The sequence below is a fragment of the Spermophilus citellus genome, assembly GCF_964194105.1.
Source record: "Spermophilus citellus genome assembly, chromosome: 18".
In the NCBI taxonomy this organism is placed as follows: domain Eukaryota; kingdom Metazoa; phylum Chordata; class Mammalia; order Rodentia; family Sciuridae; genus Spermophilus; species Spermophilus citellus.
Genome location: NC_138200.1, coordinates 10,274,198 through 10,300,704, shown reverse-complemented (window position 1 = coordinate 10,300,704; position 26,507 = coordinate 10,274,198). Strand labels below are relative to the sequence as shown.

Here is a 26,507-nt window from a genome sequence, read left to right as displayed (position 1 = left end):
TGGGGCCTTTGTGCAGCCGCTGCCCGCTGCCCGCCTGCTTGCCACTCCTCTCCCTTCGTCCCTGCCGCCTGCGCGCCTACACCCCCCCCCGGGGCACAGAAAGGTTCCTGTGGGGCCTGCCAGCTTCCTCTGCCCAAGGTGTGAGTGGGCACGCCACGGTGGGCAGGCAGGGAGGCCCCGGGGGGTTTTCCAGCTCCTGGGAAGCTTTCCGGGTGGGGAGGGTTCTGGAAGGAATGGGACTCTTCAGCTGGGCTGCTGTCTGTCTGCATCTGTTGTCCCTGGGTGTCCCCAGGTCCTTAACTGGCCTCTCCCTGGGGGTCCGTGAGTCCATTCACCTAGATGTTTGAATTTTTCTTTGTCACTTTGGGTCTCATTCACTCGTGCGCACGTGGTCATCGGGCACATGCTAGGACCTCTGTGTAGCACTGGACACAGAGACCTATGTCTGACCTGGTTGAGTCTTGGCCATTTCTGTCTCATTTGCTCCATTCCTTTAGCCACTGTTGAAACTTTCCACCTGTTCCTATTCAAATCCAAAGTCATTATCAGAGCCACTGCTCCTGTAGTTCCCCCATGATCCCTCTGATTTAATTTCCTATGACTTTCCCCCATGCAGTAGATGCTCTGGCCATCTGACCGCTTCCGGGATAAACTACCTCAGGGCCTTTGGGTGCACTATCCAGGGAGATTTCCCCTGGCTTGATCCTCCTGTTCTTAGAGTCATTCCCCCTTCACTACATTCCTCCTACAACAGCCCTCTGCCACTCTTCATCTCCTTTCCCTGGTTTCTCTTCTTAGAACTTACTGCTCCATGGCTGATATATTTCATAGGCCTGTCTGTGTCTTCCACCTGAACACCAGCTCCGTGAGAACAGGGGCTGCCTTCTCTCCCTGTTGTGCCCAGATCACCTGCTCCAGGCTTGTCTTGCCGTGAATGAGAGGGAGAGAAGCACATTCATCAGTGCATCCAGCTCCCTAGCCCTGTGCTGGGTGATGCTGGGGACACGGCCCTAACCCTGCCCTCAGGGGCCTTCCAGTCCAGCTGTCAGACAATGATGAGCAGAATGAGCAGGGCCAGGGCCTGAAAGCAGAGGGGGCTGTAGGAACCCAGAAATGGCACCTAATGGAGTCAGAGAGGGCAACCTGGAGGTGTCAGCTGAGGATGGGGATAGGGAAAAATGAACTAGGCCTCTTTCTGATCTCTGGGAACCAAATGACCAGAGCAGGGCCAGTCTCATCTTCCTCCCAGAGCTCCCATGGTCTCAGTCTGTCAGAGAACTTTAGGGGTTGAGATGTCTTGACTCAGTTCCAATCGAGGCCTTGCCCTGGTTTCAGTCTCCCATTTGCGGTTTTTGTGTGTGTGGTTTTTTTTTTTTTTTTTTTTTTTGCAGCTCTGGGGATGGAACCCAGGGCCTGCATGATGTCAGGCAAGTGCTCTACCACTGAGCCATACCCCAGCTCCCCTCTGCTCTCTCTACGTCGCCCCTTTCTTCTAGATCTCTGTTCTTGGCACCTCATCTCTGTATTGGTCTCTCTCACCCCTGGACAGTTCTCCATTCAGTTCACTTATGAGCATCTGTCTCTCCCTCTGTTTCTGCCTCATGTCCCACATCTCCGAGGCTCTCTCCCATTTCTCCCTGTCTCTCTGGGTCTCTGGCTCCTGTGCCTCCTTATCTCTTTCAGGGAATTGGTCTCTTTGTGTCTTTGCCTGGGTCTCTCTCCGCATCTCCCTGTGTCTCTTCACCTACTCACTGATTCCTAAATTAATCCAGAACCCCAGCACCCTGGCCCCACCCCAGCATTGGGGGAAGGGGACTGACCCAGCCCCCACACCACAGGTCAGGCCGCCTGCTCAGTTAATGGTTAACCCAGCCTCTATCTAGAATACACACCAGCTAGGCTGGGGGTGACTCCCCTGCCCCCCACCCACCTACCAGCTGCTCTTAAAGGACCAGGTGTCCTCCACTCCACAGCTCTGCAGCCCCCTACTGGGGCAAGAGGTCCAGATGTCTGGAGGCCTGCAGTCCTGAGGATCTGGGGGAGGAGGCCACCCTGGCTTGGATCTGCAGAGCTGGGTCAGGGAGGCCACAGACCTGCCAGGAGGGAGCCAGGTCTGGAGCTCCCTCCAGCATCTCCCTTGCTTATCACCTAGCATATTTAATCAGGGGTGGTTTTCTCAGCCCTGCCCAGAGCCCAGACTGGCAGTGCCAGCGGTGGCAGAGCACCTGAAAGCTGATGAATGGGGGGATGGGTCCTCCAGATGTGGAGGGAGCCACAGGGTCCTTAGTATTTAGGAGTTAGGACTTTGGGTCTGCAGGTGTGGGTGGGACCCCTGTGATCCCAAAGGGTAGGTCAGGATGTTAGGGTTCTTGGGATTTAGGTGATGAAACACCTGGGGACCCGTGGGTCTCAGAGCCGTCTGAGCACAGCGCAGTTGGAAGGGTGCGATCATTCTCCACCTGTCTGCCCATCCGCTGGCCTTTTTGGCTCAGTATTCACCTTTCCCGGAACCGAAAGGTCGTAAGAGTGGGGAACGCCTGGGCTCCCGGGGCCGCCCTCTCGTTTTAACCCTTACTTTGCCGCAGCACGCTTAGGCCCCGCCCCGTGACGCCAACAAGCAGGAAGTCCTGGTTAATGATCAGTCACCAGGACAGGTGCGGGACAAGGCCGCGAACATCACAGGCAGCCGCAGCATGTGTGTGGGGGGGTATGTCTTTTACCCTGCTTGTGACAGTGTTCTAGGGTGGCCTCCCAGAGATGAGGACTCCAGTTCAGGTTTCCCAAACATCTGCCTCCCGGTACCAACTGAGGCAAGCAAGCAGTCACCTAGTTCAAGGTATCTGTTTACTTTCCTCTTCTCTGGCAGTCCCGCTAGCAGTCTGGCCTCAATTCCCTTAGCAGCTCGTTCCCTCCAAGAAGCCTCCCGCTGCCTCCCCCACAACCTTCGAGGACGCCACATTCTGGGTAGATTATGTAGGCCGGCTACGGAAGGCTAACCTGTTACGAGCTTGTCTGTGGTTCCCATGAAAAGTCCACCCCATCTGAACCTCATTTCTGTCACCTGAAAAACGGACCAATGGCTACAATTTTTGACCAGTGTTAAAACAGCAATTATAATACTAGCGGCCCGCCTGGGCGAAGGGCGCCACCTGGAGGTTACAACGCAACGTCCTCTCCCTTGCAGGAACAGTTTAGTCCCAGAGGGGGCGCAGCATCCCACACAACTGAGGGACCAAGAAAGGAAGGAAAAAAAAAAAAAAACCATCTTTCGGTTTATTGAAGGAGGTACAGGGTGGGAGAGGGGGGGAATAAAATGCTTTTGCTTCGTTTATAAAGAGCGAGTGTTCAGGGGGCCCCTTCTCCAGGAGCCGACACCTCTCCCCAACTACAAGCAGCAGCAAAGCCAAGCCAAGGAGGGGAGAGGGAAATTGGAGGGGCCACGGAACCCCAAACACCCCCTCTGACAGGAGCCACAAGCTTTGTCCCCCCACCCACAATGCATCTACCCCAGGGGACCCATCTGGGCAGAGGAAGGGGGTATGTACACAGGTGGGGATGGCACGGGTTGGGTGAGGGAGGGAATAATTTATCCGCAGTTGCGGTGGGTGGCAAGGGGGGAGGAAGCAGTAGCCTGGTGGCAGTGGTGGCCTAGGGGTCCCGTTCCTTCTTGACCTTGATGTCACCAGCAAGAATGGTGGCGATCTCGCCCTGCATGAAGGCCCAGGGGACGGAGGAGCCCACCAGCGGGCACTTGTCTCCACTGGGGCAGTACACCTCCCCGGCCGGGCCCTGCGCCTTGATGAACTCCCGCGAGCAGGGAAAGCAGAACTTGTGTCCGGGCACCGAGGGGCACTGGACAAAGTGGGTGTCTTCCAGGCGCTCTCGGCACAGGGTACAGCAAAGGGGAGCTCCAGGGGTCGCCCCTGTGCCACTACCACCCCCGCTGACAGCTTCGGCCCCCGCTGTGGGACTGACTTCTGCCTCACCGTTGCGGGACACAAGGCGATGCTGGGTCGGTGGCTGGGTGGTGGAGGAGGCTGCGGGGCTAGCACCCCCTGCACGCACAGGGCCTCCACCGCCACCAGGGTCCTTGGGAGAGTGACCTAGGGCCTCCGCCACATTCTTCAGGGCGGCAATGGGTGAGGGCACACCAGGGGTCTCAGCAGAATATGGCCCGCCAGGTGCCACCCAGTGCCGCTGCTGCTGCTCCTCTGTTGTCATCTTCCCAGCCGCCTCACCCTCGGGCTCAGGGGAGGCCTTGCGGCGGCGCGGCGTGGGTGCCAGGTTCCGGGATGGGGCTCGTGGAGGTGGGCCACACAGAGCTGCAGGGGCCGGCTCTGGGTACTGCTGGGGCAGGGCCTCGGCAGGAGCGGGCTCTCGAAAACTGCGGACACCATCAGTGAGCAGCTCGCCCAGCTGGCGCCATTCGCCCGAGCCATGACGGCGTTCATACTCGAGGTACTTGAAGCCCGAGGAGGCCAGGGCCTTGCCAGGCTCCCGCAGAGCATCGTGAAACATCTGGCGAGCCACGGCCAGGACCCCCGCGTACACATTGCCAGAACCACAGGGGTATTCGGTGAAGAGCTTCAGCTCGAACTCGTATCCCGGAGGGCGGGCAGTAGCATCGAAGGCGAACACCCGCCCCACCAAACCGTGATCCTTCTTGAAGCGGACATTGAAGGGGGCGCAGGCAGACAGCGCCAGTAGCTGTTCCCGCACAGCTTTGGGACGCCCGTGCCACTCCTCCGCCCGGCCCCGCATAGCCTCATTCAGTTCTGCCAGACAGTCTGCATTCCTCTGCTGCTTCTCCTTCTCGAAATCGGAGCCGAAAAGTGGACGGGCAGGACTCAAGCCGGGCGCCAGCGTCAGGCCTCGGCCTCCCAGGCCAGACACCGCAGCTGCCAGCAGCCCGGGGGGCATCAAGCTGGGCATAGTGCCAAGCAAGGCCCTGCGCGCCCCTTCCGCCACGGCCTCCTCTCGGCCCAGCCCATTGGCCAGGCGGGACCCTAGGGTGTACTCCAGGGCTGGCGAGGGCAGCGGGAGGCGGCCAGACGATGTGGCTCTGTCATAGCGGTCCGGGCCGGAGACGCCGCTGCCGGTCCCCGACGGCTGGGGCTGGGCCTGCGGAGGCGGTAGCTGGGGACCCTGCGCGGCGGCCACGGCCAGGTCCTTGGTGGTTGGGTGCTTGAGCGCTGGGGGCCCGGGCGAGCGGCCCTCCGGGAGCACGTGGCTGCGCTTGAGCTGGCGAGCGGCGTCGATGAGCAGCTCGATGCGGTCCGCGCCCTCGAAATTCACGCAGCCTCGGCACACCGCCTCGCTGAAGTCCCACACCATGGCCCACGGCATCTTGGGCAGGTCGCACAGGTAGCACCACTGGCGGCGGGACGCCTGTACTGACGCCATGGTCCCCGCGCGCGCGCCGCCAGGTCCCCGCCTTCCACCCGCCGCCGACGTTCGATCCGCGCAGCAAACGTTCGATCCGCGCTCCCGGGACAGCGCGAGCCACAGTCCGGCCTCCGGCTCGGCCTCCCCGCCGGATCCAGGCCCGGCCCCCCTTCCCCGCCCCCTGGGCCCTAAGCCTTTTTCCTCACTCCCGCCTCCCTTGAAAAGGCAGACAGAGGCTCGTCGGCGCCCCCACTCGGTCCGGGCTGCGAGCTGAGACGCACAGCTCGCGCCCCGCGATGGGCCGCGGGCGCCGCCGCCTCGGGGTCCCGCCGCTCTCGCCGCCGCCGCTGCTGCAACGGCCGCCGCCGCCTCCACCTCCTCCTTCTGCCCCAGAGGCCGCTTCGCAGGGAAAGTTACATAACGCGAGGGCAAAGCCTTCTGGGAAACGTAGTCCCGCCGGGGCCGTCTCTTAAAGGGGACAGCGGGCAACAGTGGGGGAACGCCGTCTCTCGCCCAACAATCCTCAATACTGCTAGCCACTGGGCGGGGAGTTCTGCGCGCTCAGAGGAGAATAGGGTCGTGATGATGTGATACGAATGATCAAAGCTACCACGGATTAAGAAATTGCCGAAACTGGACAGGCTGCGGGGCAATCCATACCTGCTTTGATTTGCTGTGCACCTTTAGGCCAAAGTCTTGCCCTTGCTGAGCCTCCGTTTCCCCGCCCATTAGAAGAAGGCCAATGACGGATTAAGAAAGCTACAGCTCTTGGGGCGGAGCGAAGAGGTCCTGATTGGATGGTTCAGGGTAGGCATGGGAAGCCGGCCACTGGAGGTTTGTGTATACTTGGCACTGTGACTTCTCTCAGCATCCTAAATATCATCCTCTGGGGCGGACCACAGCCAGAGAACGGAAAGGGCTAAGGGCTTTCGAGCATAGAGCCTGCCTCAGTTTTCTGATCTGCTAGAGGGGAGTGACCGAGCGCCTTCTAATTCTGTTCCAACTCTGCCTGATCGCTTTGGTCTCCAAAGGGTTACACTGCCGGCTTCTCTGCTCCACCCCTCCATTTTCACTACTATTCCCAAAATGCTCTGCGGGGCGGCCGAATGACGCACTTCCGCTGTCTGGAAGGTTGGGGGAGGCCTTCGCTATTCTCGCTGACGCCCCCCCACACACACATTTTGGGGCTCTTTCCGTGCTTTCGGTGTATGGGGTTTGGGTTACCTTACCCTCTTTTGCAGGCCCTTGTGTCGAGAAGGGGCCAGGAAATGGCGAACAAAAGGAGGTTGCTGCGGGGAGTGCAAGCGCCAGACCACCCTTCCCCAACCTTGAGTGCTTACTACGTGGTGGGCCCAGCCAGGCTTGGACCCCCTGTCTTCTCTCCCAGTCTTGGAAACTGTGGGAAGGCAGACTTTGAGGAGGGGCGATGCGGGTCTCCAGATTCTAACGCATATAAGCTCCTTCCTCTTTCTGGGCTGGGGTCCGTGTTTTGTGTTCAAAAATACGTGGATGACTTGCCAGTCTGCACGCCGAGTGCTTTTCAATCTGGGGAGTCCGCCTTCCTTCCTCTGCTCCCAACCCACTGCGGCGGCTACAGCTGCCCGGATTTTCTGCTATCTAAAGTTGTTTGTTTTACAATTACCTACCAACTCTATTATTATTCTAACACTTTTTCTCCCTTGGAGGGAAAAGATTACCCATTTTTTGCTTCATCCTAAGGAATACTATTCCATAATCACAAGTTTTATGTACTAGCTACGTTTTATTTTTTTGGTGCTAAGGATGGAATCCTTGGCCTCATGCTGACGCCCTCTATCACTGGGCTACACCCCCAGGCTTTCATCCTCCCTACTTCTTTATTTTTTTTAAACAGTAAGTTTACTTTTTGTTCCTGCAAACTTTTGGGGGGAGTCCTGGGGACCCCCAGGCAGCTGTCCTGGTATGTGAGGCAGCCATCCACGCTGCTTTTATCTTGTGGCTCTATCTTTTCAACACAAGACCTTTTGCATATATGCTGATTAAATCTGAAATTTAAAATATTTCTTTGTAGTAGACATTATTCATGAGAAACTCTAGTCAGAAGATCCAGTTCATTTAGGAACCCTCCTGCAAGTTTAAGGGCAGGATGCCAGCAGCACTTAGCTCTGATGAGGCAGACAGCAGCACAGCATTGTGGGCTGTTTTTTAAAAAAAAATCAGTTAAAAGTACAGAACTATTAAAAATGGCCATTCATGTCCCCAAACTTACCTTTTTTTGGGGTATTGGAGACTTAACCCAGAGGTGCTTAACTACTGAGAAGCATGCCCATTTTTTTTTTTTTTTTTTTTTTTGAGACAGGGTCTTGCTAAGTTGCTAGGCTGGTCTCAAACTTGTGATCCTCCTGTCTCAGCCTCCAAGATTGCTGGGATTGGCAGGTACTCACTACCACACCTAGCTCTCAAATTGCTTTTGTGCTGGGTTTGGTGGTCCACGCCAGTAATCCCAGCAATTTGGGAGACTGAGGCAGGAGGATGAGAAGTCTTGAGGCCAGTCTCAGCAACTTAGCAAGACCCTGTTTCAAAATAAGAAAAAGGACTGGGGATGTAGCTTAGTGTAGAGCATCCCTGGGTTCAATCCTTAGTACTGGCGGGGAAAAGTTGCCTTTGTGCCATTCTTTAAATACTAGTGAGAGCTGGGCAGGTGGTGCACACCTGTAATTTCAGCATCTTGGGAGGCTGAGGCAGGAGGACCACAAGTTCAATGCCAGCCTCAGCAACTTAGCAAGGCCCTAAGCAACTTAGCAAAATAAAACATAAAAAAAAAGGACTGAGGATGTGGCTCAGTGGTTAAGAGTCTCTGGGTTCAATCCCTGCATTAAAAAAAAAAAAAAAAGTACTAGTGGGAGCTGAGTTCTGGCCAGATTCAGGCTTCAGGTGGGACCAACTGGCCTGTGACCAGTTGTGACATTCCACAAACTTCTCAGGGCTGGGAATGGAGATCTTTAGAGTCTGTTCTTCCTTGGGTTCCTTCAGGCTGGAATGCAAGCATGCATGTAACTTGGCCTGGGGCCTGGCACAGAGGACTGCCATGTGGCTGGGGCTGTTGCTCATGGTAGAGTGCTGGCCTAGCATGCCCAGATCCTGAGTTCCATCCTCACTATGGCAGAAAAAGGAAAAAAAAGTATCTTAAGTGGAAATTTTTGTTTATAAGCTGTACATTACTTTAAAAAGCAGTATATTACCGCTTTTGTGTGCTAGGCAATATTGGGGACACAGGAGTGATTAGAGAGGTTCACACCCTTCCCTGAGGAAGTTCAGTCTGGTGATGGAGAGAGACATTAAATTTAACTGGTGTCAGGAAAACATTTCCTGAGGTAATATTTGAGCTGAGACCTGAAGAATGTATACATCTAATAGTAGAAAGTAAAGACTCTTACATCTTTATGCTCATTTCACAGATGAGGATAATGGAGGCCCCCAGTTAACAGCTGGCCCACCAGGCCTGAGTCCAGTGTAGTGGTTATTATTTACTTTGCTACCAGACTCTGCAGCAGGCAGTACAAGGGAACCTGTTGCAATCTAGGCATGGGGGTTCACACCTGCAATCTCGGCGGCTTAGAGGCTGAGGCAGGAGGATCACAAGTTCAAATCCAGCCTCAGCTACTTAGGGAGGCCCTAAACAACTTGACGAGACCTTATCTCAAATAATAATAATAATAATAATAATAATAATAATAATAATTAGAGGGCTGGGGATGTGGCTCAGTGGTTAAGTGTCTCTGGGTTCTATCCCCAGCACCTAAACAAAACCCAAATAGCACCCCCCCAAAAAATGAAAAGCAAAAAGGAGTTCCTGTCTTCCTCAAATTCTGGGGGCTATGTGATAAAAAGATAAGGCCTGTGTTCACTTAGACATATCATGAAATAGAACTGTGAGAATCTAAGAGGCAGACCCATCTCTGCCTTGGGGAGGGAGATCCAGGACGTTCAGGCTGGTACCTGAAGGATGAGGCAGATTTCATTTGAACAGAGAACTTGAAATGGCTTTAAAGGGGTGCGGGGAGGCTGGAAAACGAACCACCCGCCTCCAACTTGGAGGGGGTGTGGCCTGCCTGGGAGGGGGCGGGGCAGCTGGAGGTGTGGGGCTCTCAGGCTTGTCTCAGACACAGCCTCAAGTAATTGTATGAAAAATAAGTTTATTGATATCTTGTCACCACTGAGGAGAAAGGAGGGGGCTAAGCTCCGGAGGTCAGAGAGGCAATGAGAGGTGGAGGACCCAACCCACACCTCTCAGTCAGAACCCTGCCCTCCTCTCCTTAGGGTACAGATAGTTACATCCTCTTTGTCATCCATATTCTGATTTGTCTAGCAATTTTTACCCCCTCCAAAGTCTGGGTTGGGGAGGCCCCCACGGGTCAATTCTCTTCAAGTTAAGAACAGGAGTTGGTAGGGCAGAGGGGATGTGCAGACCCGAGAGGTTCCCCCCACCCCAACCCACAAAGGGCATTATAATAAATAACATAAAATAGATGGCTTAGAAGTCAGGGCTAGGGGAGGCAGCCAGGCAGACAGCATTGTACCAGAGAAAGGGGCTGGGGAAGCCTCCGAAGAGGTCCCCAGAGAATCAGGCACTAACTAGCACAGGGAGTGGGGTGCTCACCCCCTGGAGCAGGGAGCCAGGGTGCAGCAGGGAGGGGTCGGAGCATCGCCCCTCTCGCGACTGCGCCAAGCTGGGGGAAGGGGGCGCAGGCAGCAGCGCGGGCAGCGGAGGTTTCAGGGCGATTTCCACCGGCCCCGCCTCTTCCGCGCAGGGAACCCTTTCCTCCGCTTGTGTGGGGGGGAGTCTTGCGGAGGGAGCGGGGCTGGGGTCGCCCGGGACGCCCCCTCCTCGCTCCTAGGGGCTATGATGACTCCTCTGGCTGCCACCACAGCCCCATCCACGACAGCAGCCACCACAGACACGGGTTCTGGGGTTACTTCCACCTTGGGCGCAGGCGGGGGCGGCGGGGGCCTGGGAGGCGAGGGAGGGGGCGGGGGCGGCGGCGTGGGGAGCGGGTCGACCGGGGTTCCCGGCAGAAGGGGCAGCAGGGCGCTCAGGGCCTCGCTCAGTTTGGCCAGTCCCTGCCGAAGGGTGCCAGCCAGCTCCCGGATGGCATTGGCAGTCTCCTGCTGGGCCCGCAGGAAGTCCAGGGAGGGATCTGGGACCGCAGGCGTGGGAGGAGGTCTAGGAGGGGGCGGGGGGCTGGGAGATGAGGGTGCCACTTGGGCCGGCGGCGCGGGTGGCGGTGGAGGGGCAGAGGGTGGTGGAGACAAGGCCAGGCGGGGCAGCTGGACCGTCTGCAGGGCCGGAGGGGGCGGGGACTCACGCTCCTTGGACCGTGGGCAGCCCCCTTCCTGGGGGTTGCAGGAGGGCCGGGCCCAGGGCTCCGGGCTGCTGGAGCCCCCCTTGCTGTGGGCTGGTGTATCTGTAGAGAGAGACATGCAGGTAAGGTATGCATGATTCCCTCCTCACCCCTAGTTCCTTCATCTCTCCCCTACCCTGGCCCGAAAGATCCTTTAAACTCTTTAAAACCTAAGTCAGGCCAGTAGAGGTGGTGCTTGCCCGTTAATCCCAGTGACTCCGGAGGCTGAGGCAGGAGGATCACAAATTCAGAGCCAGCCTCCGCAATATAGTGAGGCCCTAAGCAATAGGGCGAGGTGGAGCACATCTATAATCCCAGAAGCTCAGGAGGCTGCTGCATGAGGATCCTGAGTTCAAAGCTAGCCTTAGTAATTTAGCGAGACACTAAGCAGTTAGTGAGGTCCTATCTCAAAATAAAAGATAAAAAGGACTGGGGGTGTGGCTCAGTGGTTAAATGCCCCTGGCTTCAATCCCCCAGTACCATCATCATCATCATCATAATAAAAGAAAATTTAAAAAAACCTAAGTCACATGACGCCTTGGAACAGAAGCCTATGACATGGGTCAGTCTTGGTCTCCAGGGAAGAATCAATACATTCAACCTGTCAGGCCTGTGCCAGCTTTAGCAGAAAGGGGTCTTGTAAGCCTCCTTTGGGGCCAAGCAGCTCCCATCTCACTCAGAGTAAGAGCCACTCTCTGCCAGGCTGTGAACCATCTGGACACAGCCACACCTCTCAGGCTGCCGTCCTAGACCCCAGGGAGGTGGGAGGCCTGAGACAGAAGTGCTCCAACATCAGAGGTGCTTCTGGAGGCTCTCTCAAACCAGGAGGCCAGGATTTTCCAGTTCTTCCTGGGTCTCCACTCACCTGGGATCTCATTCATACTCCTGAATTTGAACTGTCTGTACCAAAAGGCTTCCAGATTCTGGGCCAGACTGAATTTCTGCCCTGAGTCCGACTTTACTTCCCAGTGTCTCCAGCTGCATCCTGGGCACAGTCCCTGGACCATGTAATGCCTTGGATGTGCTTGCTCACAGCTAAGCGTTTGATCCTCCCCCATCTCTCTTTCCTCCACCACCCACATCACTGCTGATGGCAGCTTCATCCTTCCAGCTGCAGGGGCTAAACACCTTCCCTGTGGTTTTCTTTCTCAAGACACCATCCACTTCAAACACCACTGGCTCTGCCTTCAAGCTAAACGCAACACTCAACCTCTTCTCTCTACCTCCCTGGCCCCCACCCTGTTCCAACCGCTGTCCCCTTTCACCTGGAGGACTGCTCTTGCCTCCTCACTGGGCTCCCTGTCTCCACTCCTTCATCAGCGGCCGAGGGGTTCAACCAAAATTCAATCAGGCAACAGGAAAGAAGCTAGTCACAAAGGACCTTGTATGGCATGATTCCATTTACACAAAAGGTCCAGAAGAGGCCAATCTCTAGAGACAGAGTAGATTGGTGATTGCCTAGGGCTGGGGGGAAATGGCTTAAGTGACTTAGAGGTGCAGGGTTTCTTTTTGGAATGATGAAAATGTTCTCAAATTGATTGTGGTGATGGCTGGACAACCCTGAATATACTAAAAGCCCCTGAATTGTCTAGGTGGGTTGCATGCTGTGAGAATTACATCTCAACAAAGCTGTTCTAAAAAACACAAGCCAGACACTGTCCTTTCTCTGCTCAAACCCTCCTGAGACCCCCATCCCACTTAGGATAAAGGCAAAGTCTTTGAGGCCCCAAGGTCTGCACTGTTGGTCCCAATTGCCTCCCTGACCTCATCTCCTCCCTTCTTTCTACCTTCCTCACAGGCTCCAGCTACTCTGGCCTCCCTGCTGGCCCCCAAAACTCAGCCTCCTCCTGACTCAGGGCCTTTGCACTTGCTGATGCCCTGGCCTGGGAGGATGTTTCCCCAGACACCTGTCTGGCTTCCTCCTTCACCTCCTCCAGGTTCAAATGCGGCCTCCTGGGGATCATCTTCCTTGACCATCATACAAAGTAGCCACCATTTTCCCTTTTCTCCCTCATAGCCCTAGCTGGTTTTCTCCCAGCATGCATCTGCCCTGCATGCAGGCCATCTCTGTTATCTGTCTCCTCCTGAAGTCGGTTCCATTTTGCTCACTGCTATTTACCCAGCAGCTAAATAATGTCTAGTAGCAATTCTTTTTTCTTCAAATGAGAAAAGAACTGTGACCTCCAGAGTTAGCACTGACTGGACCAGGGCCCAGGTCCTCGTGGCAGGTTCCAGTGCCCACGGGACAAGTCTAGCCCTTCCTGTGGAGACCAGGTCTCAGCTCTTCCCTCAGGGCCAACACACATGCTGCTCCCTCCCCCTATGTCACACCACACCTGGCCTGGCACCTCCCCTGGCTCAGTTCAGACGTTCCCTCCTTGGGGAAGCTGCCTTCACGTTCCTGGCCAGATCAGATGGTCCTAGTCTCCCCCAAACCACCAGCCACCTCCTGTCTGAGTGCTGGGGGCCCAGTCCCCTGGACCAGCCAGTCTGGGAGGCCAGGAGAGAGATGTTGGACCTGACAGTCCTTGACACATTCCTCATCGAGTCCCCTCAGCTACTCTCTGGGTGGATTCTATTGCTGTTACCCCATTCCACAGATGAGGTGACCTGAGGACCAGAGTGGGGTCCCAGAGCAGTGGAAGAGGGGTCTGGATCCAGGCTAGCTCCAGAGCCTGCGCTTTTAACTACCGCTTGGCAGGGGCTGTGACTCTGGGGCGGGGTGGGGGTGTCAAGTCTTCCTTATAAGGAGCAAGGAAAATGTGTCACTTGGAAACCTGACTTTTCTAGGCTATTGAATAAGAAGGAATGGAAAGTGACCCAGCCTGCACACCCACAGGGCTCACAGGAGTCAGGGAAAGGCCACTATGGCAGCTAAAATCATATGTATTCATAACCTTGGGGCCTCAGTTTTCCCACCTGTAACTGAGCACATGTTTAAAGATGGGACTAAAATACTGGAACATCTTCCTGAGGGCCACCCTGGGGATCCCTGGACCCACTGTAGATACAGGGTTTAAGACAATGCCTGGCACATAGTAAGTCTTCAATGCTGTTATTCTTTCAAATACTATGTCAGAGATAAATGATCCTTAGTTTGTTGTTTTCTTTGGTACTAAGGATTGAATCCACAGTTACTTTACCACTGAGGTACATCCTTAGTCCTTTTTATTTATTTATTTTTAATTGAAAATACAGAGGCTTTGCTAAGTTGCTGAGGCTGGCCTAGAACTTGCAATCCTCATGCCTTGGTCTCCCCAGTTGCTGGGGTTACAGGAGTACATCACCACGCCTGGTTTATATATACTCTAACTGCCCGAGGCTGCCCCAGGCCCCATTTCTGTCCTTCAATATGAGCAGTTCTGCATTTACGAGTTTTACACAGTGTGGGAGTCTAATGATGGATGCTTTCAGCCCATACCTGCCTCAGGGATTTTGCACACGCTGCTTCCTCTAGCTGGAAACCATCTACTAGGCTCAATATCTCCATTCAGGACTCTGCTTCCTTTTACCACCTCTGAGAAGCCCTCCTGGAATGCCCTGCCTTCTATAATTTACTACTTTCTTAATGTGCAGTATTTTTCTTCCTGATATATGATATGTTTGGGGGGCTGCTTGTTTGTGGCCTGCTTCCCCCAACTACAACGTCAGCTCTGTAAGGGAAGGGAATTCATCTTTTTATCTACAGTATTCCCAGCACCTGCAATACTGCTCTGCCTTGGAAGAGGTTCTCAATAAATACTTATTGAACAAGTGAATTAATAAAGCATTATAAAAATAACTTTGTCCTCTGTGCTCTGGTTCATTGGGGCCATTTTACAAAAACATCAAGGTTTAAGTCAAGCTGAGAAAGGTCCTCAACTGAGAATGTGACTTTCCTGCTCAAGACACTTTTATGCCTCTGAAATTCCCATATGATGAAGTCCAAAGTCCTGACCTTGACTTACAAGCCATGTGTAATCAGATTCTGGTATATCCATTAACTCTCAGTAACTCAATAAAATATCAATTATTGTTGCTGGGCAACATACCCAGTGGTTAAGTGCATGGACTGGGAGTTGGGACAAACACATGTGCTGGGTCCCCACACTCTTGCTGTGTGACCTTGGGTGGGAGAATGAGCCTCTATGAATCATATGCTCTTGAGTTGCCTTATCCATGTTCCTTGTTTTCTCAAACCCTTCACTATGAATAAAATTCAAACTCCCTACCATAGCCTAGCATAGTCTCAACTTTGCCCACCTTTCTGACTTCATCTAAAAACTTTTGTTCAATGATTTTGCTTCAAAAAATTGGCTTTTTTTTTTTTTTTGCCTCTGTGCATTGCACATGCTCTTCCCTTTATCAGGAATACTTTCTCTACTCTTCTTCATTCTGTTTTTTTCTTTTCTTTTTCCATACCAAGGATTGAACCCAGGGGCACTTAACTACTGAGCCACACCCCCAGCCCTTTTTTTAAATTTTTTTATTTTGAGATGGGGTCTCTCTAAGTTGCTTAGGACCTGGCTAAACTGCTGAGGCTGGCTTTGAACTTGCAATTCTCTCGCCTCAGTGTCAGAGCTGCTGAGATTACAGGCCTGTGCCAATACTCCTGGCTGTTTCATGCAAGCTGTGTCTCATTCAACTTGGACATCCCCTCCTCCATCCCCCAACCCCCAGGCTGAGCCAGATGCTGTCTCTGGACTCCCACAACCCCTGGGTTCCCCTGCCCCAGCCAGTCCCATCACTCAGAACCATCGCAGTTTCCCCCAGCTGTCCCAGTCACTGATGTGTTATACCATCTAGCACAGGGCAGGTATTCAGAAATGGAGTAGAAGAAATGATAATCCAGAGACTAGGCTAAGCAGGAAGTGAGTCTCTGTACCCAGTTCTCCATACCTGTACTGGAGGCATGACCTTGAGAAAGTTACCAGGCTTCTCCAGTCTTTGACTTATAAATTACTGAAACAGTATGTACTTCCCAGCATTAACCATTATATCCAGCGCTAAACTTGACTGTTAGCAGACTCTGTGCAAAGCAATTCGCCCAAATTAACTCATTTAGTCTTCCCAGCAACCCCTGAAGGTGGAGACTATTCTTATCTTCACTTTACAGATGCAGAAAGTGATGCACAGAGGCAGAAAGTGACACACAGTGGCTTCTGGGATGCCATGGTTGAGTGGCAAAATTGTGACTGGCACCCTATTTGGAGACAGTCTACTTCCAGAATCACTACCCTAGGATGAGTTTAATAAGTCCTGCCTGTGCAGAGATGATCCCCGGGGTGGACTCAAGCCAGGTCTCCTAGGTCTGGTTCCATTCTTGACTCTGGCAGTCATTAGCTGTGGGACCTGAAGCAAGTCATTTTATTTTTCTGAGCTTAATTTTCCCAATGGTGTAATGGGGACAACAGCACCCACTTCCCAGAGTTGTAGTTAGGATCTGCTTAGCTACATAAAGGACTTGAACAACGCAAGAAGACTGTGCATTTGCATTCGCTGAGGTGATGGTGAAGGAACTCACCTGCCCGTCGGTCCTCCCTGCGGTCCTCAGACAACACATAGCGCTGGGCACAGGCGCTAGGGGCGGGCGGCTGTGAGGAGGCGGCTGCAGGGGGCTCCTCTGGCCCGGCACCAGCCCCTGATCCCCCCACACCAGGACCCAGGATGGCGAAAATGGTCTCCTCCTCCGCGGAGAAGGCGTCCTCAGCGGCGGGCCCGGCACCCTGCGTGGAGTGAGGCACGCGGGCCAGCTTCTCCTTGGTGCGGCGCTTGAAGTCGTTCCAGCGCTTCTGCACCTCTTGGCCCGTGCGCTTCCAGCTGGTGATGCCGTTGATCTTGGCGGCTATGCCGTCCCACACGCGTCGCCGCTCCGCCACGCTCACCCGACGGCTCTGCGCGCCGTAGAGCTGCGGGTAGTGGGCGCGCACCTCCCGGATCAGGATCTGGTTCTCTTCGAACGAGAAGCGCGGCTTGCGCAGCCGGGTGGTTTCCTCCGCTTCGCCCGCCGCCGCTGAGGCCATGGCGCCCCCCGACGCCGCTGTCCGGCCGCCTGGCGCATGGGGGGCGCCGGCGCTGCGGGCAAAGGGCGTACAGCGCTGGCCGGGGCTCAGTGTCCCCCGCCGCCCGGACAAGGGCTCCTAAGTCCCCTGGGCAGGGGTGGGGGCGGGGGCGGGGACGGCGGGCTGTCAGAAGTGCCTACTGATAGCTGACACCGGCTGAGCGCTCATTCTGTGCTTCTCGCGGCGCAGAGTGCCTCGCCAAGGAGTTGATGGAAATTGGGGGAGGGTCTGGAGGGATGGAGGGAAATAAAGAAAAGTGGAAGGAAAGGAGGTGTCCGCAGGAGTTAGAGGAGAACGGGGGCACGGGAGAAGAGCAAAGGGAAGGAGAATGCGGATGTCTCGGGGGCCGAAGAAGCATGGGGATAAGGAGAAGCCGAAGGGACTCTGCAGCAAGAGGACATCTAGAGCAGAGAGGCGCTCTGGGGGTTCCGAGGGCAATGGGGGGTCTGTAAGACCCATGAGACGGGGCCCTGAGAGGATATGTCAGGAAATAGCGGTGAGATGGGAGCTAATGGGTCAGCGACAGAGCTGGGACAATAAAATATTAGGGATTAGGGTCTGCGGGGATTGTGGGGGCGATGGGATTGCCAGGAATTGAGGAGACCTCCAGAGATAACGGGGGTCCGAGACCAGCAGGGGACAACGGAGGCTATTTGGGACTTCAGAAGAGTGAGGGTCGCGGAGGGGGGGGGACCGAGTCGGGCCGCGGGTCACTCACCGGCGCCGCCGCAGCCCCTGCCTGCCGGTGGGTCAGGGCTCGGGCGTCTGCGGCCTCTTTCCTCCCCCTGCCCTCTCCCTCCCCTCTCTTGGGCCCCGCCCCCGACCGCGCCGAGAGCCAAGGCGCACGCGCGCCTAGCGCCAGTCAGCCCAGACAACCTCACAGCCCGGGATTCATTCTCATTTCCCCAACACGGCGCAAGCGCACAATTGCCCTCTAGCGGGCTCGACCAGCAGGCTGCAGCTGCGCAGCCGCAAATTTAGCGCAGAGCTGGTTCCACTAGCCTCCTGGTTCTACAACTACGCACGCGCGAACTCCTGTCGCGCGCAGGCGCGTCCCTCGTTCCCCGCGGGTTTTGGTACCTGGGCTTGATCCCAGCGCAGGCGTAGCAATCCTTACAGAATGGGAACTGCTGGGACAGCGCTAGGACCGAGCGGCGCCTCTGCCTTTCTACAGTTTTCCAGCCCACTCGGCCTTCTAACTACGCAAGAGTCTAGAGAAAGGGGAGGGAGGCCGAGCTGGAAAGGATGGGAAGCACTTCGTCTCCATGACAACTGCGTGGGTGGTGTGGGGGTGGCATTAGGGAACCTCAACGCCACCACCCTTACCAGCCCCTGCTCCCGGCACCGGCGAACTAACTACCGCCTACGAGTTGAGGCGGGGCACCCTGGGGATACTCCGCCTCCGGCGATGCAGTAACCATAGCAACCCACCAACCTCCCAATCACTTTGGGAGGCCCCCTGTCCACACATTTACGTCATGGCTTGGAGAGGGAGATCTGAGGGAGGAGTTTCTTGGCCGCACCGCAGGGAGGTTGATCTTGGCGCGGACCCACTTTAAGCGAAAGCACGGAGACGGGAGTGAATCTGGATAACGGGTTGAATGAACTGGATGAGCGGATGAGGCAGTTAAGTCCGATTAAATTTTGTTTAGCATCCTGCAGGAGTCTTCAAGGTCATTCAGCAAAGAGGACTACAATCATCAATTCAGCAACTGTTTTATGAGTCGCTCACATAGCTTCAGGTGTAATGAACAGAAAAAGTCAAAACTCCCTACTCTTATCGAACACTTATTTAGTTGGGAGAAACACATGATAAAAGAAAATGTATAGGTGAGAAGGTGGAAAGTATTATGAGGAAAATAGAGAAAGGAAAGGGGGTAGAGGATGGAGGTGTTTGGGCCTGGATGTCTGTCATCTTTTTTTTGTTGTTTTGTTTTTCTGCAGTGATGGTGATGGAACTCAGGGCTTCACACATGCTACACAAGGGCTTCACTACGGAGCTCCTCCCCCAACCCCTGTAATTTTAAAATAAGGTGGGTAGTAAAGGTCTCGCTGAGTAGATGACCACTGAGTTGAGACTTGAAGGAAGTGGCAAAGCAAGTGCAGCCAGAGGTGAGACTGTGTGTGCTGTGAGACTGTGTGTGCTGTGTTCCACGAGCACTGAAGAGGCCAATGGAGCTGGTGTAACGAGGACCAGATGGTGTGCAGCCATTATTCTGGGTAAGGTGAGAGGCATGGAGGGCTGTGAGTAGAGGAAGGTGAGCTCTGACCCAGGCATAGCTGACTTGAGGGAGCCAGGATGGGACGTGGGTGTCCAGTGAGGAGGTGCCTGCAGTGGTTCAGGGGAGACAGGGTATTGGCTGCCCCAACCAGGGTCCTGATAGCCCTGGAGGTGGAATTGAATATGGTATGAGAAGGGGAGGAGACAAGGTGACTTTGGCTTGAGTGAAGGAAACCATGGAACTTCCAGATGTGAGGATGGGCAGGGCTCCAAGATGATGAAGAGTTCAAGTTTTCTCAAACTTGAGTTGCACATTAGTTAAGTATGAATATTAGATATTTGAGTCTGGACTTGAGGAGAGACATCCAAACTTGAGAGATAAATTTGGGAGTTGTCAGTATGTGACATTTAATTCCGGAGGACTAGTGGGTTACTAAGGAAGCAGGTGTAGGTAGAGAAGAGTTCTGAAGCCTGAGGCTGCACATTCCTATGTGCAAGGTAAGGGCAGAAATCAGCAAAGGTACCAAGGAGGAGCAGGGCTGTGTGGTGGCCCAGAGGCCAAGTGAAGGGTGAATTTGAGGATGAGGGAAAGACTCAGGGTGCCAAATGCTGCCCAGGGGCCAAGCCCAGTGTAAACTGAGAACTGGCCACCAGAGCTAGCAAATACAGAGATTGTTAGTGATCTATCTTTATTCATTTATAGTACTGGGATCAAATTCTGGTCCACACACAATCTAGGGAAGTGCTTTTCAGTCGAGCTGTATCCTCAGTTCAGTTGTACAATCCTCTTTTTTTTTTTTTTTTTTTTTTTTGAGGGCCTTACCAGGGATTGAACTCAGGAGCACTTAATCACAGAGCCATGTCCCCAGTCTATTTTGTACTTTGTTTAGAGACAAGGTCTCACTGAATTGCTTAGCACTTCACTTTTGTTAAGGCTGGTTTGAACTTGCAATCCTCCTGTCTCAGCCTCCCAAGCTACTGGGATCAGTTATATAATCTTGAAAGAGCATTTTTGCTGGGCACAGTGATGCACTCCAGTAACCATTCACTCAGGAGACTGAGGCAGGAGGATGACAAGTTTGAGGCTAGCAAGACCCTGTCTCAAAACTTAAAAAAAAAAAAAAAAAAAGAAGACTGGGATTCGAGCTCACAGTGGAGCAGCTCTGGATTCAATTCCCAGAGCTGAGGGGTGGGGGGGAACATTTTTGGTGGTCAGGTGAGGGTGATGGCTAATTGAGTGTGTTCAGGAGAGGGTTTAGCAAAGACAGTCCTTTCTAGCATTCAAGTGGAGACATGGGTCTTATTTGGAAGAGAGCTTGGGGTCAGGTGAGGCTTATTTAATATACGAAATCTGACTGGTTTCTGTAGATGACTGGTTTCTGTAGAGGAGATTGAGGCTGCAGAGGAGAGAGGGGAGAGCATTTAAGTCCATCAGACTAAGAGGTCACTCATGGAGCAGGTGCAGCTCCTTGAGTTGGTCCAGTGGGTTTGACCCAGAGCACAAGTGGAAGGGGACTAAGGGGCCTGGGTCCTGCAGCCGCATGGGAGGGGATGCAGGGCTGCTGCAGGCATGTGGAGAGCTGTAGGGTCAGGAGACGTGAACATTCTTTGTTGTGGTCTCAGTAGAGCAGGAAGCTGGGTCACGGGTGACAAGGAGGTGCTGGGTTAGGGGACAAGAGATATAAACTTGGGAGTCTTCAGGGTCTCATTGGGGACGGGGAAATGTTGACAAGTAGAGCCAACCTGAGATTGCAGGTGATGAAACTGGAGTGAGGCAGGCCCTGGGGTGTGTTCTCTGGTCCTGCTTTTGTGAGCAGTGGCCAGCTAGTTTTAGGTGAGGTCCCGCCATGTGTCATGAGATCAGGGTCCCCACAGGGCATTGTGGGCAATGTTTTAAAGGAGGTTGAACATGAGCTGTAAGCAGGGTTGAGCAGGGAAGGACAGGGGCTGAGTGTCAGGAGAGAGCCAGAGGAGTGGGCAGTCAGGGGACATCTGGGGCAGGGGTGAGGAGGGAACTGGGGACAGGGAAGGGAGAGACTAGATCAGGGCAGAGAGTGGCATGGTTGGGAATGAACAGGAGAGACAGTTTGAGAGGCAGGATTCAGAGCACTGGGAGGGGAGGGGAGGGGAGGGGAAGTATAGGGGACACCCAGGTCCCTAGCCCAGGAACCAGATGAAGGTGTGGTTTCACCTAGGATATGGTGGTTGTGGGCTGCTCACTGAGTGTAATGGCTGTTGCTGCTTGTGTCCCAACCCCCAGCCCTTCAGTATGTGACCTTCTCTGAAAATAGGTCATTGGAGATGTCCTTAGTTAAGGTGAGGTCATGCTGCAGTAGGGTGGGCCCTTGATCCCAAATAATGAGTGTCCTTGTAAGAAGAGGACAGAGGTGCTCAGGGGCAGAGGGCTGAGAGGCAGAGGGGGAGCAGTGCAGCCTCAAGCCAGGGAAGGGCCAGGGCTCTTGGGAGCTGGAGGCCTCCAGCAAGGTCCTCTGCTGGAGCCTTTGGAAGGAGCGAGGTCCTGCCACATCCTGACCTCAGGTGCCCGGCCTCCGGGACCCTGAGTCCATTTGTTTTGTTTGTTGGTTTCTTCTTTCTTCCACTGGAAATTGACCCCAAGGGCACTCTACTGCTGAGCTACATCTCCAGCCCTTTTTATTTTTTCTTTTAAGACAGGGTCTCACTAAGTTGCTGAGGGTCTCCCAAAGTTGCTAAGCTGGCCTTGAACTGTAGTCTCTGGGATGATGGATGCACACTGTGCCTGGCCAGTTCCTTTGTTTGGAACCACTGGGCTTGTGGCACTTTGTGACAGCAGCCCTAGGAGAGGAATTGCTGGGCTGCAGGCTCCCTGGGAGTCTGGAGGGAGAGGCTAGGGCCCTGGTTCCTCAGCTCCCTGAGCGTCCCCAGTTCTAGTTCTGACATTTAATTAGCTGTTGAATAAATGACTCAATTCATTACCAAAAAATTTGCTCATCATGATTTGTCTGTCTCCAACCCTGAGCCTCTCCAGGGTGTCCATCACCTCCAGAAATTTCACCTTGGATGCCCACAGACACTGTGTATCCTCCATTCCCCAGCTGACTCACATGTGCCCTTTCTCACTTTTGCAGATCTACCACCCCCTCATCCTGAGTCCTGAGTATTTTCCTGAGCACTGAGCATGAGCAGTTCTCCCAAGTACTGAGGACACCATCCATTGCTTTCCATAACCGCTGCCCACACCTTGTCAGGGATCAGTCCCTTTAAACTGTCACTCAGTTGAGAGGCCATCGGCCTCTGTCTGATGCACCCTAGATATGAATCAGAAAGGGGTGCCCTTCCTCCAGTGGGCAGAGCAGGAACAGCAGGACCCCTGCTGGTGCTCTTGTGTAGGACTCCCCCTGCCCCCATGCCGGCACCCCAGCTCTGAACTGGGGCTTCTTTGATTTTTCCCCCACTGTTTGGTTCCACCTGGGAGTCAGGCTCCTGGGGGCAGAGCTGCATATTCAGAGGAGCTGTGAGTGGAGGACTTAGCTGGGGTCTTTGGTTCTCCCTGTAACCAGTGTCTGGATGAAGAATCCACAGAGTCCACGGGTGGATTTGAGCATCTGGAGAATGAACACTAAAGGCCAGGTTCTCCCCAGGGTCGGCGACATCCTGAACTCTCCTCCTCTCTGATCTTCTGTCCTAGCCAGCTTCCTGCACATTCTGCAAACACACCAGGTTCCCAGTGCCACCTCAGGACCTTTGAACTTGCTCTCCCTCTGCCAGGAATGCCCTCCTCCAGATACTCTGTTGGTCCCGCCTTTCATCTGGACTCTGTTCAGATGTGACCCACCTGACCACCAGCCTCTTCCACTCTCCCTCTGCTACCCGACCTTGTTGGCCTTCACTGGGCTTCTCACCCTCTAAGACATTATGTTAGCACCTCCACTAGAATGTCAGCTCCATGAGGGCAGGGACCTTGTCTATTCTGATCCCACTGTTTCCCCATCACCCAGAACAGCGGCACCTAAGAGATACTCAATAAAAAATTGTGCAACAATGGAATAAAAACCCCGTGATACTACACGCAGCATTTTGTGCTGGTGTGTGTGTTTCCTGGGAGGCTCCATATTTTCCAATACTTCTCCAGGGAGCCTGGGAGCCCCAAATTTAAGAACTATCCAAAAGTCAAGTCTTGCAGGGTGGGATGGGAACCCCCAGACAGGGCATGGAAAGGGAATCTGGGGTCAAGGAGCAGGCTGGGGAGGAACCTGGGAACCCAGACACATGGGGACAGGGCTGGAGAGGAGCCCTGCATCCTTTCCCACCCCACCTGCTGCTTACTGGGATTTGGGGCAAATACAGCTCCTGGGCACCCTCCCCCATCTCCAAGGACAGGGCCAGGAGACAAGGCAGAAGCACAAGGACTTCAAGGACAAGTCAAAACGATCTTTATTCACCAGAGCTCAATGCCAGGGCCTTCCATTCTGAGCCAAAAAGCAACCAACTTGTTGTGCTCCATTTGTGTTAAATAAATAAATAAATAAATAAATAAGCAACCAACTTAAAATCTGACCAGGGCTCTCTCATTTGCCAATAAATAAACAAACAAACAAACCAACTTAAAATCTGAGCAGGGCTCACTCTTTTGCCCTCAAATAGATAAATACATATATAGATATAGATAGATAAATAGATAAATAAAGCCACCAACTTAAAATCTGACCAGGGCTCTCATTTGCCCTTAAAACAAAATCTAGGCAGTTGCCATTCCCATCCAGGCAGGCAGATCTCTTTCCCGTGGGAGCTTCGCAAATTTAACTACTGTTGGAGGATGAAAAAGTCACCTCTCATGATTTGGGGGTGGGGGAGGTGGCAGGGAGATGCATCTCACTCCGGGAAGTTCCCACGGGGGAACTGGAGTTGGGGACAGCAGCGGAGTGAAATGGGTTGATGAACGAAGAACAACAAGGGAGCCGGAGAGTGTCGCTCACCGCAAGGCCGCACTCCAGGTAGCCTGGGAAGACACAGGGTCCCTCCAGTGTGGTCCTGTCCCCTGCCTTGGCTCCTGACCTGGGACGCTGAAGGCAGGGAGGAATGAACAGCGTGGTCCCTGCTGCCTCTGTGGGTCTGCAGGGGCTGAAGGACCAGGGAAGGTGGGTGTGCAGCCAGCGCCCATTCTCAAGTTCTCCTTGGGAGCATCGGGCCAGCTTGTCACCCACTCCAAATTCTGAGGCCAGCTTGGAGAAGCACACGGGGTCTTGTGGGGCCAAGGATCCAGGGGTTCCCCCAGGCCTGGGGCTGAGAAGTCAAAGGAGCAGGGCTAGTGCTACCAGCAGGCCCCAGAAGGACTGAAGTTCTGTGACCTGTGGCCCAGAGACAGCCAGGGGGGCGGGAGTGCTCAGCGCAGGGCTCCTGCGCACCAGAAGCCCTGGGACGCCCCGCCTGGCTGCCAGCAGCCTCCGTTGCTTGGGGATCCAGCAGGGATGGAGTGCTGGGGGCCAGGGATCCCAGGGCTGTGGGAGTGGGAGGGAGGGTGGAGGGAGCGGGTGGGCTGATCCGGGAGGGGTGCGGGGTGCGGCGGTGGGCACCTCATGGTCCTCAGCGCTTGACCTTGCGGCCGGCTGAGTTGCGTCCACTGCGGCGGTAGAGGGACTGCTGGTTGCCATTGAGAGGGCAATACTTGAGAGTGTGGGCCTGGCCCCCGGTGGCGCCGCACAGGGGACACACGTAGTGCCTCAGGATGGGACACAGCACCACGCCCTCGGCTGTCTTCAGCTGGTGTGAGGAGTAGACGTGGCGGGACTCCCCGTTGTGCTTGCAGAAGTTGCAGAGGGCAGTCCCCAGCCCCTGATCCTGCCCCAGCTGGGGGCCAGGTCCCTGCTCCTCAAGTTCCTCTGCCTCCAGCCTCTGGCTCCTGCTCTGGGTCAGAGTCAGCACCACCTGGTTCAGGTTGAGGTAGTCCTTCCACATGTCAAAGGGTGGCAGCTCCATGGCAGGGGCCGGCTGGAGGGGGGCTGGGCCTGAGGACCTGTGGGCAGGAGCAGCAGTGTTTTGTGGAGCAAAGGAGCTGCACCCCCTTTTATACTCCCCAGAGCCCCTTCTAAGCAAAGGTGGAGCTTAGTATTTAAAGGGCCCACTCCTGCCTATGACCCCCATTTGACTCTGGTCTCCCAGGGAGGTCCAGAAGGAGGTTTTTTCCAGGTCCTGCTGCCTCCAAGGTGCTCTGTGACCTCTGCAAAGGCTCTTCCAGTCCCTGGGCCTCAGTTTCCTTGTCTGCTCAATTAGGATATATGGTTTTAAATGCCCTCCCCCATCCTTCTTTCTCCAAGGCTGGAGGGGTGCTCCCTCTGAATACTCCAGAGCCATTGCTATTCTTTATAACTGTCCCTTACTGTGAGCCAGACACTGGGCGGCACAGTTACCTGCATGATCTGACTTAGTCCTCACAATATTTCCATGAGGGCCACAGTCATGATCTTGTTTTATGGATGCTGACTGAGGCTCTGAAAGGGAAACTCATTGGCCCATGGTCACACAGCACATAACTGACAGGAGTGGGCCTGTGGAACTCCAAAGCAAGTCCTTCTTAAACCTCTTAAAACATTTTTTATCAATCCTGAATTAGGAGCCACTTTTCCTCTCCTGCTATGCTGGGAATGAAACCCAGGGCCTTGAGCATGCTAGGCAAGTAGTAGACCACTGAGTTACATTTCCAAATACTTCGTGTGTGTGTGTGTGTGTGTGTGTGTGTGTGTGTACACGCATGAGCATGTGTGCTTGTGAATGTGTGTGCTGGAGATTGAACATAGGGCCTTGCCCATGCTAAGCATGCACTTTACTACTGAGCCACACCTCCGGACCCAGAAGGAGACACTTAGTCAAGGAATATTTACTGGGCACATGCTACAGTGCTCAGTGCACATGATCTCTTTGAATGGTCAAGGAGGTGACAATGGTCATTTACATTTTATAAAGGAGAAAAAGAGACTGCAAGGTTAAAGAATGTACTTAAGGTCACACAGCAGGGAAGTGGCAGAGCTGGGATTGACACCGATGTCTTATGTCCAGAGACACTGGGAATTGATATTAGAAGGTGCAGAGGACCCTGGCCGTGAGTTGAGCACAAATTTCCCACAGTTTGGAGAGGGGACAGAGAGTATCATCAATAAGTGCTCAGGAAGCAGCCCCAGGTTCAAACCTGGCTACTCCCTGCAGCTCTGAACAGCTGGTTATTTAACTCTGACCAGCCTCAGTTTCCTCTTGTGTTGCTCCAAGATGATGTCAGCACCTGCCCCAGAGCACGGACTGGCTGATCACTAAGTCCTAGCACAGAGCCTGGCCTGGGCCAGGTGCTCATGAAATCCAACGATGGTGACTCAGAACCAATTAATGCAATAAGCCTAGGGACTCCCTTGCTGAAGGTCTCCTGGGGGCCAGTCCCACGCCCCCTTCCCCAGACCCTGGGAAGGAGGGTCTATTAAAAGTCCCATTGCGGGCTGGACATGTGGCTCAAGC

The 26,507-nt window shown here is 54.3% G+C and overlaps 3 protein-coding genes across 4 annotated transcripts; all 3 read right to left on the bottom strand.

Annotated features, from left to right (window-relative positions):
- Window positions 1-3,259: 3,259 nt before the first annotated feature.
- IRF2BP1 (interferon regulatory factor 2 binding protein 1) lies at window positions 3,260-5,778 on the bottom strand. Its single transcript, XM_081273189.1, has one exon. It carries the CDS (start codon window positions 5,401-5,403, stop codon window positions 3,649-3,651), a length of 1,755 nt encoding a protein of 584 aa, XP_081129315.1. The 5' UTR covers window positions 5,404-5,778; the 3' UTR covers window positions 3,260-3,648.
- A 3,790-nt stretch (window positions 5,779-9,568) lies between these two features.
- MYPOP (Myb related transcription factor, partner of profilin) lies at window positions 9,569-17,621 on the bottom strand. 2 transcript variants are annotated; one of them, XM_081273053.1, is made up of 3 exons: window positions 17,526-17,621; window positions 16,270-17,035; window positions 9,569-10,829 (listed from the first exon to the last, which is right to left on the bottom strand). In XM_081273053.1, exons 2-3 carry the CDS (start codon window positions 16,766-16,768, stop codon window positions 10,138-10,140), a joined length of 1,191 nt encoding a protein of 396 aa, XP_081129179.1. In that variant the 5' UTR covers window positions 16,769-17,035; window positions 17,526-17,621; the 3' UTR covers window positions 9,569-10,137. The 2 variants fall into 2 exon arrangements, with proteins under 2 accessions (XP_081129179.1, XP_081129180.1); XM_081273054.1 differs by having other exon boundaries at window positions 16,270-16,820; window positions 17,526-17,620.
- Window positions 17,622-24,556: 6,935 nt separating this feature from the next.
- On the bottom strand, window positions 24,557-24,983 carry NANOS2 (nanos C2HC-type zinc finger 2; the record flags this gene model as incomplete). Its single annotated transcript, XM_081275487.1, has 1 exon — window positions 24,557-24,983. One exon carries the CDS (start codon window positions 24,981-24,983, stop codon window positions 24,591-24,593), a length of 393 nt encoding a protein of 130 aa, XP_081131613.1. The 3' UTR covers window positions 24,557-24,590.
- Between the last annotated feature and the right edge of the window lie 1,524 nt (window positions 24,984-26,507).